Below are 13,437 nucleotides of genomic sequence, written 5' to 3'. Positions count from 1 at the left end.
ATGATCGGATCCTGAGGGAAGACTTCCTGAGGCGTGGCGACCGGATCCCGAGTGAGGCTGAAGAGGGATGACCAGATCCGGAGACTTTCTGAGGAGGGACGACCAGATCCCAAGTGAGACTTCCTGAGGAGGAACAACCGGATCCCGAGTGAGACTTTCTGAAGGGGGATGATTGGATCCCGAGGGGAGGCTTCCTGAGGAGAGACGACCGGATCCCGAGTGAGACTTTCTGAGGAGAGATGATCGGATCCTGAGGGGAGACTTCCTGAGGAGGGACGACCGGATCCTGAGTGAGACTTTCTGAGGAGAGATGATCGGATCCTGAGGGAAGACTTCCTGAGGAGGGACGACCGGATCCCGAGTGAGACTTTCTGAGGAGAGATGATCGGATCCTGATGGGAGACTTCCTGAGGAGGGACGACCTTATCCCGAGTGAGACTTTCCGAGGAAAGATGATCGGATCCTGAGGGAAGACTTCCTGAGGAGGGACCTTATCCCGAGAGAGACTTTCTGAGGAGAGATGATCGGATCCCGAGGGGAGACTTCCTGAGGAGGGACCTTATCCCGAGAGAGACTTTCTGAGGAGAGATGATCGGATCCCGAGGGGAGACTTCCCGAGGAGGGACGACCTTATCCCGAGTGAGACTTTCCGAGGAGAGATGATCGGATCCTGAGGGGAGACTTCCTGAGGAGGGACGACCGGATCCTGAGTGAGACTTTCTGAGGAGAGATGATCGGATCCTGAGGGGAGACTTCCCGAGGAGGGACGACCTTATCCCGAGTGAGACTTTCTGAGGAGAGATGATCGGATCCTGAGGGGAGACTTCCTGAGGAGGGACGACCTTATCCCGAGTGAGACTTTCCGAGGAGAGATGATCGGATCCTGAGGGGAGACTTCCTGAGGAGGGACGACCGGATCCCGAGTGAGACTTTCTGAGGAGAGATGATCGGATCCTGAGGGGAGACTTCCTGAGGAGGGACGACCTTATCCCGAGTGAGACTTTCCGAGGAGAGATGATCGGATCCTGAGGGAAGACTTCCTGAGGAGGGACCTTATCCCGAGAGAGACTTTCTGAGGAGAGATGATCGGATCCTGAGGGGAGACTTCCTGAGGAGGGACCTTATCCCGAGAGAGACTTTCTGAGGAGAGATGATCGGATCCCGAGGGGAGACTTCCCGAGGAGGGACGACCTTATCCCGAGTGAGACTTTCCGAGGAGAGATGATCGGATCCTGAGGGGAGACTTCCTGAGGAGGGACGACCGGATCCTGAGTGAGACTTTCTGAGGAGAGATGATCGGATCCTGAGGGGAGACTTCCCGAGGAGGGACGACCGGATCCCGAGTGAGACTTTCTGAGGAGAGATGATCGGATCCTGAGGGGAGACTTCCTGAGGAGGGATGACCTTATCCCGAGTGAGACTTTCCGAGGAGAGATGATCGGATCCTGAGGGGAGACTTCCTGAGGAGGGACGACCGGATCCTGAGTGAGACTTTCTGAGGAGAGATGATCGGATCCTGAGGGGAGACTTCCTGAGGAGGGACGACCTTATCCCGAGTGAGACTTTCCGAGGAGAGATGATCGGATCCTGAGGGGAGACTTCCTGAGGAGGGACGACCTTATCCCGAGTGAGACTTTCTGAGGAGAGATGATCGGATCCCGAGGGAAGACTTCCTGAGGCGTGGCGACCGGATCCCGAGTGAGGCTGAAGAGGGATGACCAGATCCGGAGACTTTCTGAGGAGGGACGACCAGATCCCAAGTGAGACTTCCTGAGGAGGAACAACCGGATCCCGAGTGAGACTTTCTGAAGGGGGATGATTGGATCCCGAGGGGAGGCTTCCTGAGGAGAGACGACCGGATCCCGAGTGAGACTTTCTGAGGAGAGATGATTGGATCCTGAGGCGAAGCTTCCTGAGGAGGGACGACCAGACCCAAGCGAGGCTTCCCCAGGAGGGACGACTCGAAAGGCTGGCAATACCATCGGGACGAGCCAGAGGTCGAGGTGGAGCCGTGGCGGGCGAGTCGTGGCGAGACCCTCCCGAGCCGCTCTCCACCCCCCCTCCCCACCCCCGAGGCCAGCAGGGTGACCGGCCCCCCGCTGTGCGCGCACGGGGGGACACCCGCCTCCTGCCGGCCTCCGCGGTCCCTCCGCACCCCTCTCCGCGGCTCCCGGCTTCCTGAGGCCTCCGCCGGAGCCGCAGCCGGGCCCGCAAGCACCGAGCGCCCGCAGCAGGCCGGCCCGTCGGGGGGGAAGGGCCCTGGCTCCCCGGACGGGAGCCGAGCCGGTGCCCGGTCCGCCGCCGCCTCCCGCTCCGGCCTCGTGGCGGGGGGGGGGGGGCCGCCGGGGAGTGCGGTCACTCTCCGCACCGACATCCGTCACCTCCTCCCCGGAGCCTCTGGCTTCTGTCACGTCGGCGCCGCAAACGTCACGGTGCCCGCCGCGGCTCGGGTGGGAAAAGACCGGCCCGATCTCTTCACGGGCCCTGAGGGACTCGGGGACATCGGCGCCGGGTCCCCCCACTCCCGCACCTCGGGCGGGGGGCGGCGCTGCCTCGGTCACAGCCCGGGGATCCCGGGACAACCGGCCTCTGACTCCGCGCACGCGGGCCAGGTGCTCGGGCCCCGGCCCGCTGGCCGGGGGACAGGTCAGGGGCACAGGGCCAGGGCCACCAGAACGTCAGTGGAGACACCTGTTGGTGTCACGTGGCAGACCCCGGCTGCTGCCCCGTCCCCGGGTCCCGGGCTGCACCGCGAGGGTGGGAGGCCGGCGCGTGCCGGGGGAGCGCCCGGATGCTTCCTCACCCTCCGGCCCGAGGGGGCCCCGTGGCCTCGTGTCACGGGGCAGAGGGCCCGGGCCCGGCTCTTCCCTCCGGAGACGGTGCTTCCTCACACTTCCCCCACGGGGGCGGCACTCAGGGCCTCACGAGCAGACCCACGGCACCCCGCGCCCCGGCCGCCCGCAGCCCCCCCCGGGGTCCACCGGCCCCAGGACCGGCCCCCCCGGGACCAGAGGCGGGAGGCATCGCCCCCTCCCGTCCCCGGGGATGGAAAGAGAGACAGGTTCGGTGCCTCCCTTGCCTGGGACCGTGCTCACCGGGGAGAAGGCTTTCGGTGACAACTGCCCAAGACAGTCAATTAGGCAAGTTGGGGGTGGGGGGCTCGGCATCCGCAAGCCGCTGGCGGCGGTAGGACGGCGAATTGTTGAAAAGACCAGTTTTACCTTCTTTACCGAGTCAGCTCGTGTTCTTGAAGACGAGTTCCAGGCCTGAGAACGTACGGCACCCGCCCCCAGCCCAGACGGCCGTCCTTCACCTCTGTGCCCCTGCCCCCCAGCCCCCGGGGCACGAAGGGCGGTGGCGCAGGGCTGGTCTGATGCCGCCCCCTCCCTGACGCGCAGATCCCGAGCCCGGCACCTGCCCTCGGGGGTCTCGCTCGTCTGCACTGGACCCTCGCTGGCAGACACGCCAGGTGCCCAGCTCCCGCAGAGCCTGTGTCCCCCCGGACAACGTGCCGGGGGCACACGGGGACAAGACCCCGTTCCCACCCTCCGGCCAAGAAAACGAATTAAGGAGAACGACACCAGCAGGGACGGTAAAACTCACGTTTATTAAGCGACTACCGTGTGCCAAGAAACTAAGAGGTGCCTGGCCAGCAGCCAAGGCCTGGTGTCCGGGGCCCCCTCCGATGTGCCCAAGCCCAGCCACACGGCCCACGGACGCGACTGCCACGCCACCCTGCGAGCGCAGTGGGAGCGCGGCATTGGGCGGCGGGGATCCCCTGGTCCCGAACCAGCAGAGAGCAGCCCACGCAGGTCCCAGCCTGCAGGCCAGCTAGCCAGCTGCGGGGACACTGCCCGTCTCCACCTCAGGGTCCCTGGCAAAGTCACATTCCCTACGGTCCCCCCCAAGTGCCGTGCTGCCCTCTGCCCCGGCACCGAAACGGTTTGGTCACCACCGGAGAAACCTCCCGAGCGCTCAGCGCAGGCTTCCCCCAGGCTGGCTCTCCCCGCCCTTCCGGTTTGGGACCACCGGCAGGACCACCCTCGACTCCTTCAATCTCCCGCATCCTTCTGTGCAGACCACGTGCGGGACCGCCGCAACTCCCTGGATCTTCCAGAGCCTTCCTAGCCTCGCTCCTTGGTTTTCCTTGTCTGGAATCTCTCTCCCAGACACGTCTTCTGTTACGAGTTAAACCGTGTTCCTCAAAATATTAGGTTCGAGTCCCAACCCCCGGAGACTGCCAACGCGGCCAGGTTTGAAAACGACGTCTTTACACCGTATTCGAGTCCAGGCGAGGTCAGACTGAGGTCGAGGGAGCCCTAAATCCTACGAACGGCGTCCTTAAAAGAAAAGGGCGATTTGGACACAAAGATACACGCAGAGAAGAACACCCCGGGAAGGCTGAGGCAGGGGTGGGGTGAGGCGTCGACAAGCCCGCAGCAGCAGCAGCTCAGAGAAAAACAGCAGAGCCTCCCCGAGAGCCCCCAGAAAGTCACCAGCCCTGCCCACGGCTTCGTTTTGGACCTTCTGGCCTCCAGAGGATGAAAAGTAAATTTCTACCGAGTCTACGACAACGTCACGGCAGCCACAGGAAATGAACACGTCTGCCTCTCCCCGATGCTTCCACTGGTGGAACCAGGGTCACAGACGCTCTAGTACGTACCGAGCACTAGCTGTGCCAGGCAGCGTGCCAGGCTAGGGACACAGCGAAGAATAATTCGGTAACGTGCAAACTCAGGAGCCCCAGCAACCTGTCAAAGCGCTGCAGTTACCACAGGACTGCCAAGAGAGAATGGGGGAGGGGATGGGGATGTCTGAGTGGGCCTTGAAGGCCGAGCAGAAGTTTGCCGGGCAAAGTCCTGCTCAAATAGATGCTGAGGACAAGCCGTGTACTTCCTGCTCTCTCGCCTCCCTCAACGCTCCGAGCGTGGGTGTAAGACCCGCACCTCTCAGCCCCTCACAGCCAGCCAGCAAGACCCCCACCTGTTCCCTGCCACAGCGCCAAGGTAATACGCGGACTGCCAATCCCGTCAGTACAAATCAGGCGAGGGCCTAAACGGAAGGCCCGTTTTCCACGGTCAGCGAGTTTCCCTCTTTGCGACCTGATGCCTGGGGACATCGGGCGCTCCGGCACGCGGTTTTGCCCAAAGACTTCCGGGAGCTTTAACGGGGCGTGAGCGCAAAGTGCAGATAGCTAGATGGGTGCTGAGCCAAAAGAGGCTTTGGAAACAGTGTCTGCGCTCATCACATTCGAGCTCCAAAAAGGCAAGGTGCCAGGAAACCCCCCTGGATTGCCCGAGGGTGCCTCTGAGCCAATCCTTTGACCCTGTGTTTAGCCAGGCGCTCCCAGGGCGACAATCACTGGCGACAGGTGACCCTAGAGCTACTGTGCGGGTCTGTCTCCCCGCAAGCCTCTTAACAGCAACCACGCTTGTCTTCACTATGCCTCAGTTTCCCTATCTGTAAAACGAACACAGTACCTGCCTGCCACAAAGAGTTAAGATCCGCAAAGCCCGGCGAGCAGGGCCAGGCAATGCAGAAAGTGCTCGGTGTTTACTAAACAAACGCAAACGTCGCACTTCTGCGCACTTCTGCCCCTTCTCAGGTGCTCTCTTTCCCGTTGGCAGCTCGCTGACGTCCACTCGCCAAAACCGGCCGCAGCAAAGGCAGTCTGCAGACAGGCAAGAGGCAGAGGACAAGGTCCACAAGGTCCTGGCGAGCCCCTAAGCAAGAGGGGCGGCGGTCGTGAAGGCCAACCCCGCCGGCGAGAAGCAGCTAGTGGGGAACCGAGGCGCACCGCTGACCCGAGACTCCCCAGGGCGAAAAAGAAACCAGGGCAGCTGCCACAGACGCCGAGAAAATGCAAACGGGAATGGCTAGCACCGATTTTCTTCTGAACTTGCCTTCTACGGAGAAACAGAAGTCTTAAAATCCCAGACCCAAAGCGCAAGGCTTCTGGTAAAGGTGCCCCCACACCCACGTGAGCGTGATCTCGGTAAAACCACAAGGCCAAACTTACAGGACGCGGGGAAAGGCTGTAAAGCGAATCGGTAAAGTTTCTGTTAGGTGAGGAGGCTGGCCGGGGTGTCAGGCTGAAAAACAATGTGACACGCGAGTAAGGGCCGCGGCGCGCGGCGGGCGGGTCGGCCCCGGGGCTGCCGCGCTCCGGGCCGGGCTCCGGGGCCGCGCGGGCTCGGCGCCCCGCGCTCCACGCGCCCCCCGCGGGCCTCGCAGGGCCGGGCCCCCGCGCGCCCGGGGCCCCGCCGCCGCCCGCGCCGCCCCGGCCGCCGCCGGCCCGGCCCAGCCGGGCGGGCCCGGGCCCCCGTCCCCACGCCGAGCGGGGCGCGGGCGGCGCGGGGGGCGGCGGGGTCGCGGCCGTCGGCTGCGCCCCGGCTTTGTTCGCGCCCCGCGCCCGCCGGCAGCCCGCGCCTCGGCCCCGCGCGCCCCGGCCCCGCGCGCCCGCCCCGGCCCACCTTCTGGATGGTTTGCTGCGTGACCTCCCCTTTGCCGCGCGGCCGGGCGGACGCGAAGGCCACCGACATGGTCGCGCGCGGGATCTGCCCGAGCTCCTCGGGGCTTCTGCTCCGGCGGCGCTCGGCGGCCCCGGGCGCTCATTCTCCGCAGTCGCTGGGGGGGGGGGGGGGGGGGGGCGGGGGCCGCGGGGGGCGCCGCGCCGTGGACTCGCCCGCCCCGCCGGCCCCTGCGTCGCCCCCGGGCCCGCCGCGCCGCCGCCCCCGCGCGCCGTCCGCCCCCCCAGGCCGAGCCCCCGGCGGCGCCCCGCGTCGGCCGCTCTGCGCCCCGCGCCCGGCCCTCCACCACCGGGCCGCCCCCCGCTCTCTGTCGCCGGTGGTTCGGCCCGGCCCCGCCCCGACGCGCGCGCACGTCAGCCCGACGCCGCCTGACGCCGCCCGACGCCGCCGTAAGGCGCCGGACGCCAGCAGCGCAGTGCGCGGCGGCGGGGGCGGGCAGGCGCGCGACGCGGGAGCAGAGGCGTCGTGAATCGCGGGCCGCGCGGCCGTGAGTGTGCGCTTTTCCCCGGCTCCGCCGCCGCGCCGCCGGCATGAGCTACGACCGCGCCATCACCGTCTTCTCGCCCGACGGCCACCTTTTCCAAGTGGAGTACGCGCAGGAGGCCGTGAAGAAGGGCTCGACCGCGGTGAGCGGCGGCCGGCGGGGCCTGGCGTGCGGGGCGGGTGGCGAGAGCGGGGCGGCGGACGCTGGTGCGCGCCGGGCTCCCGGGGTCGGCCCGGGTTCGCCCGTGCTCACGGCCTCCGCCGTAGGGATGCGCTTTGTTCGGGCGGCTCTCGTGGAGCCCCGGGATCGTTGGTGTCGCTGAAGGAAGCGGGGCGGGGGCCCGTTTGGGACCTGCGGATGCTGGGACGGCCGCGCAGGCGGGCGCAGGAGAGTCTGGGGCCACTGCCCTCCTGCCGGTGGGTTCTCACCGAAGGGTGGCAGTGCTACCTGTGTGCCAGTGACTGCGCACGGGCGCTCGCGAGGCCGGCGCGCTCGGTGTGAGCGCTGAGCCTTGGAGTACCGGTTTCTGTTTCCCTCGGGCGTCTCCAGGGTGTATGAGCGGCCGTGGGACGGCCATTTTGGCGGGTCACCCTTGCAGGGCCCTGCTTGGGCCCTGGGCCGTGGGCGCGGGCACCTAGCAGCAGGGCTGGGTCGTTGTTGGCTCGGTGACTCCCTCACGTCCGTGAGCAACTTGGGTGAGCCGCACCCCTGCGGTCCCGGCCAGGGGACTTCCCCACTGGGGACGGCAGTGGTCCTGGAAGCCCAGGTGCCCTTCAGGAACAAAGGGAAGCAGGCTCTCCGGGGCGGCGGTGCCACCGGGAGCCCTCCACCGGGTCGGGCAGCGTGGCGATCATTCTCCTGCTGCCATCTGAGCACAGATCTGAAGTTTGGGCCACCATTTGAATTTTGGATGGGGGATGCGTTTGAGACGCCTGTGGGTCTTTCCTGGTGTTACTGGTTTTCCTTTTACCTGCTGCCTGTCTCGGAGGTTCGCGCGCACAGAGAAAAAGGACACAGCTCTGGGCGATGAAGTGCTTTCGTTTCCTGAATCTCTTCTGAAATTGAGGTCCAAAATCCATTTTCTGGCCCAACTCGGGTTAAAGAGCACTGGGAGAGGAGCTGCTTGGACACTCCCCGGCCCCCGTACTCCCTCGGGCCAGCCAGGGTGACTTTGCTTAATCCTCCCAGCATCTCTGAGCCTGGCTCCCTTTTCCCAGGGGAACCTGGAGGGCCACCTAAGAGCATGAAGAGCCTTGAAGTCAGAAACACAGATCGGTGTTTTTCCACCATGGCCTGGGGCTGGGGGTGGGGGTGGGGGGCGCGGGCTGGAATTTTGCGCCCCAAGGGGTGTTTGCCAACGGGTGCAGACCTGTTTCTTTGCCTGTGAAGTGCTGCCCGCTGACATCTAGGGGTAGAGGTGGGCAGGGCAGCCCCAGGGCCGGCAGTGCCTCGGCTGAGAGATCTCTGGGCTGAGACGTGTTGCTCCTTGGAGCGTTGCCCCATTTCTATCCGCTCCTGCCCTGACGGGGTCGAGGGATCACTTGGCCAGTGGGAGGATTTTTCCATGTTTCCGATACGCTCTCCTCCCCTCTACGGTATCTGCTATATGCAGAGAGCAAGCTAATTCCCGGGAATAGTTGTTAAGAGTTGTCCTTCCACTTGAGGGCAAACCAGGCCTTCCCCAGAGCTGTGCACAGGTGTGCCGGGGGGGGGGGGGGGTGTTGATATTGTTGTTTCAATGTTTTTTTACTTTGAGAGAGAGGGCATGAGCAGGGCAAGGGCAGAATCTCAAGCAGGCTCTGCACTGCCAGCGCAGAGCCCGACTCGGGGGCTCGATCTCACAAGCCACTGGGAGATCATGACCTGAGTGGAAACCAAGAACTGGATGCTTGACTGACCGAGCCACCCAGGTGCCCCCAGCATGGGTTTGAATATGCTTCACAACTACAGAAACAGTGCTCTTGGGGCACTTGTCTCAAATGTCAGGATCTCAGGCTTCAAAGCCTTGCATGTGTCTGATTCTCCCGGTTGAAGGTGTATACACAATTGTGTTGTAATTGAGACTTCGTATCAGTACGTTCAGTGCACAGGAGTGGGCGCCCAGGTCGTGACACTTGGGCCAGCTCTGCCAGAAATGGGTCAGTATCTGTGATCTGCGAAGCGTGGGGCCCCCACCCCCAGGGTGTTCGCAGGTCCCGGTTACCATCTGCTAAGCGCCCTGAGCCTGATGGCAAAACCTCTCGTTGCTTTCTTAAGCACCGTGTTGATTTTTATCGAAGGTCGGTGTGCGAGGGAAGGACATCGTTGTTCTGGGCGTGGAGAAGAAATCAGTGGCCAAACTGCAGGATGAGAGAACCGTCCGCAAGATCTGCGCGTTGGATGACAACGTCTGCATGGCGTTCGCAGGTGAGTGGCGCCGGTGCCCTGGTCCTCAGAGGCCCTTATTAGCACTTTGGAGGCCGTCTCAGTGGGTTGGCTCTTGGAAGATCTAGAAAGTGGGGAAACTAAAGTCATTGAAAAGGAGTCGATTGGGACCTTTGCCAGCCTCACCAAAGCTTTCGGGGGTGGGAGGCTTTGCTGTTGCTGGCGCATGACTGGATCACAGTTACAGTCTGGAGACGGGCCTGGCGAGCCTGGTTTTCCCCGACCACAGTTCCCTGCTGTGGGGCATGCTGTGTGCCCCGGGCACTCTCGTGGCTTCCCGAGCTCCTGCGTGCAGGTCCACTCTAGCAAGATCCCAATTTACGTAAACTAACCTAGGGACTGACGTGTCTTGTCCGAGGCCTCTGTGCACAGCCAGGGGATGATCACCCCGGCGTCCATCACCCAGATGACCTGAGAGCTGGGTTTCAGAGGACTGGCTGGAGTATGTAACTGCCGTGTGGTCGTGTGACCCGTGCCATCCCCGATGGGAGCCGATGAGGCGTGGCTCCGGTGGCAGTCTTTCTGCTGTTGCAGGGCTCACTGCGGACGCGAGGATAGTCATCAACAGGGCTCGGGTGGAGTGCCAGAGCCACCGGCTGACCGTGGAGGACCCAGTCACCGTGGAGTACATCACCCGCTACATCGCCAGTCTGAAGCAGGTGGGCATCCCGCCACAGTAGTTCATGGTACCTGTGTGTACCTGTTTGCAGAGGTCCCTTCAGGGGAATCAGAAAACTGCTCTAATTCCACGCACAGTCCCGATTTTTGTGCAAATGTAACTTACCGTAGGTTATCCACTTTGGTGGCATCGTTTGCGTTTAGTGGCGTGGGACGGTCCAAGTTCACGTTTCTGAAGGGACATGATAGTCTCTGTCTTGATGTCCTGAATGGTTGGGTTCCAAGCATTTGGGAGGAGCTGAGAGCGACCTCCACCCTCTGGTGACGTGCCGGTCATTTTAAAGTCAAGTGTGTAGCCAAAGCGCGTGTGTTGTCAAGAGTGGTTCCAGCGGCCTCGGTTGTGCTCTACGATGCGTTCGGTCGTGGGCAGGTCTTGCACACCTTTCTGAGCCAAATTGCACAAGAGAAGGAGGACCGCTGAGCAGTCCGGGCTCACGTCCCTCATCGTTGGAACTGCAGATAACTTGAATGTCTCCATCCCTTCAGCGAAGGCTCAGCTGTTGAGAACGCTGTGTGCGTGTGCGTGTGTGTGTGTGTGAGAGAGAGAGAGAGAGAGAGAGAGAGGACTTAGGGTGGGTTCCCCGGGGCCTTTCGTGCTGAGGCATTAACATGTTCCTTCTCCCGCCAGCGCTACACGCAGAGCAATGGGCGCAGGCCGTTCGGCATCTCCGCCCTCATTGTGGGTTTCGACTTTGACGGCACCCCCAGACTCTATCAGACGGACCCCTCGGGGACGTACCATGCCTGGAAGGTGAGGCCCTGACAAAACAGAGGGTCTTCGGGCGGTCTTGCCAGTAAAAACTTGCAGAGGCCACTGGAAGGTACCGGGTCTCCTGCTGGTGTAAGGAGGCCGTGTCCTGCTGGTGCGCGTGCACGCGTACTCACTACCCGTTTGTTCTGTGACGCTCCTGCCGATAGAGCGAAGAAGTCCTTAGACGTTGCTGTTCGAGACCATGTCCAAGGATAGGGAGCGATGGGGGTATGTGGCACGCAGTACAGTCACCCACGTGTCTTTCAGTAACAAAGAAGAATCCCACTCGTGGCTAAGGATCAGCACCGGTTCCAAGTAGCTCTTGGGGAAAGGAGTCCATAGGGCAGGACCAAGGGGCCAGGCTGCCTCTGACACGGCTGGCCCAGGCAGCTGCTGTCTTGTCCTCGGGCTGGTTCTGGGTTGTCGTGCCCTGCACCGTAGAACACGTTCCTCTTTCAGGCTAATGCTATAGGCCGGGGCGCCAAGTCCGTGCGTGAGTTTCTGGAGAAGAATTACACTGACGAAGCCATCGAGACAGACGACCTGACCATTAAGTTGGTTATCAAGGCCCTCCTGGAAGTACGTTTGCATTTGAAATCTGGTGCTTGGGCTGGGCGGAATGGACAGCACAGAAGTGGGTGGCTGTGTGCAGGCAGCGGGAGCGGGGGCGGTGAGGCCGCCGGCGGTAATGCTGGGCGCCCCAGGGCTTGCTCGGCCGGGCCCTGCCCCACTGCTGTCAGCTCCCTCATGCGGCTGGGGTAATCAAGGACCGAGTGGCTGGTCCGGGGGCACGCTCAGGTGAGGGGCGGCAGAGGCAGGACGAGAGCCAGCAGGTGTGGAACTTTGCACTCAGAGCACACCGCTGCTAAGATTGGGGGATGAGAATGGGGACTAGTGGCTGGGAGCCGTGGCCTTGGGCTTCGTCAGCACTTGGGAGATGCTGGCAGGTAAAGCCAAAGAGGCAGGGGAGTGGCCAGAAGGCCAGGCTGGCGTCCAGCTGTTGGGCTTGGGCGGGGTCGGGGGGGGGGGGGGGAGGGCCAAGGGGGCTGGGAGCCTAGCTGCTGTGTGGAAGCGGGGGTGGCGGGGCGGGTGGTGCTGGTGCCATGCAGGTAGGCGCCTGGCCTTATTCTTCGCTTTCCAAGGTGGTTCAGTCTGGCGGCAAAAACATTGAATTGGCTGTCATGAGACGTGATCAACCCCTCAAGGTAATCACCGAGGTCGTCTGGTGTCCTTCGCTCTGGAGCATCCCCAGGGATGGTGCGGGGGCGGGGGGGAGGCGGTGGTGGGAACGGGGACCCTACTCCTGTGGCGCTTGTGCTCCAGGAGATTTCTTCCCGAGGCTGCCCACAAACAAGTGGAAGAGTAAGCATCATCGCGTGGGTCTCCGGGGGAGGCTGGGGCTCGCGTGGCTGCTGGGCACGTTGAAAGGCTGCCGCGGGCCTGTGGCAAGCTGACTGGCGTCACCCGGATCAGGCGCGCACACCCTAGTTTTTCTGTTAGAAGCTGCTGTGAGGGGCACGTGGCCGGAGCCCCAGAGCTTTCCTCCCCGGAGGGGGTGCCGGTTCCCTGATGCCTTGTGTGCTTTGGAGGCTAACCGTAAACTTTCTTTGGTAGATTTTAAATCCTGAAGAAATTGAGAAGTATGTTGCTGAAATCGAGAAAGAGAAGGAGGAAAATGAAAAGAAGAAACAGAAGAAAGCATCATGATGATGAAATCTTGAATTGATTTTTAAATTCAAATCATGGATTTTCAAAGTGATACATAGGCATTTCCCAACACTCATCTACTGTCCAAGGGTCCTGCAATAAACTTCCTATTTGTTAACCTTTTCTTCAGAGCGTGTGTCTCTTGGGTGCAATCAGGACGGCTCTGTAGAAAGGGGGTCTTCCCCTCCCTGCGTCCGAGCGCTCTCCTTAGCGTGCGCTCTCGTCTGTGCTCTCGTCGCCAGTCTCGAAGTCGCCAGGCTACTGGTGGCGGGCCAGGGGCGTCCAGCTTTCTGGTTTGGGAGTCCAGCAGTGCTAGGAGCGCACGCCAAGCGTGACGGCTGCTGTAGACAGGCGCGCGGCATTAGAGACCGACGCCGAGACTCCCGAGTTTCTCTTCCCAGAGGGGCTAGCAGACGGACCTTGTTCCTTCCTGACGGACACACGTCAGGAAACACGCGGCGCCCAGTTGGTTTTCACTCAGAATCCCACAGAGCAGCAGCCGTGTTCAGAACGAGTCGTTTCTGGTTTCCCTAGATTGAGTCTTCGCGCTTGTGTGCTCTCCCTTGAGTTCCTGGTGCTGATTGTCCCCTGTGCTTGCTCTCCAGCCAGAGATGGCCCTTCCAGGTTCCAGCCAGCAGCAGCCTCGCCCTCACCCCCGCAGCTTCACAGGAAGCTCTGCCACCAGTCCCGGTGACAGGACCACCGTCGGGCGTCCCTGCCCCGCCAGGCGATGGCACAAAGGGCTCTTTGAGTCCTTGGGCCGGCTGCCCTGCCGGCTGTGCCCTTGGGATTCCAGGGCGCTGCTCCCACCTCCGTCTGCAGTTTCCCTCACTGGGTTCTCACTGAATGGCACATATATATTC

At 62.6% G+C, this 13,437-nt stretch overlaps 2 protein-coding genes across 4 annotated transcripts in view; one reads left to right on the top strand and one right to left on the bottom strand.

Moving 5' to 3' along the window:
- The window catches only part of SS18L1 (SS18L1 subunit of BAF chromatin remodeling complex), a 30,979-nt gene extending 24,335 nt beyond the window's left edge, over nucleotides 1-6,644 (bottom strand). For 2 of the 3 annotated variants that reach the window (XM_081795386.1, XM_081795383.1), the window contains exon 1: nucleotides 6,474-6,644. In XM_081795386.1, the coding sequence (XP_081651512.1) occupies nucleotides 6,474-6,542 (69 nt within the window). In that variant the 5' untranslated portion in view covers nucleotides 6,543-6,644. Of the gene's footprint in view, nucleotides 1-6,019; nucleotides 6,093-6,473 lie in introns of all 3 variants that reach the window. The other variant, XM_081795384.1, reaches the window with a different exon arrangement.
- Nucleotides 6,645-6,929: 285 nt separating this feature from the next.
- Nucleotides 6,930-12,692, top strand: PSMA7 (proteasome 20S subunit alpha 7). Its single transcript, XM_081795387.1, has 7 exons — nucleotides 6,930-7,156; nucleotides 9,294-9,420; nucleotides 9,973-10,097; nucleotides 10,745-10,867; nucleotides 11,327-11,446; nucleotides 12,010-12,072; nucleotides 12,482-12,692. The coding sequence occupies exons 1-7, from the start codon at nucleotides 7,061-7,063 to the stop codon at nucleotides 12,572-12,574; spliced, it is 747 nt and encodes a 248-aa protein (XP_081651513.1). The 5' UTR covers nucleotides 6,930-7,060; the 3' UTR covers nucleotides 12,575-12,692.
- Nucleotides 12,693-13,437: the final 745 nt, after the last annotated feature.

The sequence above is a fragment of the Panthera onca genome, chromosome A3 (genome assembly GCF_046562875.1).
Source record: "Panthera onca isolate mPanOnc1 chromosome A3, mPanOnc1 haplotype 2, whole genome shotgun sequence".
NCBI classification, from domain to species: Eukaryota; Metazoa; Chordata; class Mammalia; order Carnivora; family Felidae; genus Panthera; species Panthera onca.
This window is presented reverse-complemented; position numbering and strand designations above follow the sequence as displayed.

Coding starts and splice junctions, on each gene's coding strand:
- PSMA7 (XM_081795387.1), top strand. CDS start 7,061: ATGAGCTACGACCGCGCCATCACCGTCTTCTCGCCCGACGGCCACCTT. Junction 11,447..12,009: donor TTATCAAGGCCCTCCTGGAA/GTACGTTTGCAT, acceptor TCGCTTTCCAAG/GTGGTTCAGTCTGGCGGCAA. Junction 12,073..12,481: donor GACGTGATCAACCCCTCAAG/GTAATCACCGAG, acceptor TTTCTTTGGTAG/ATTTTAAATCCTGAAGAAAT.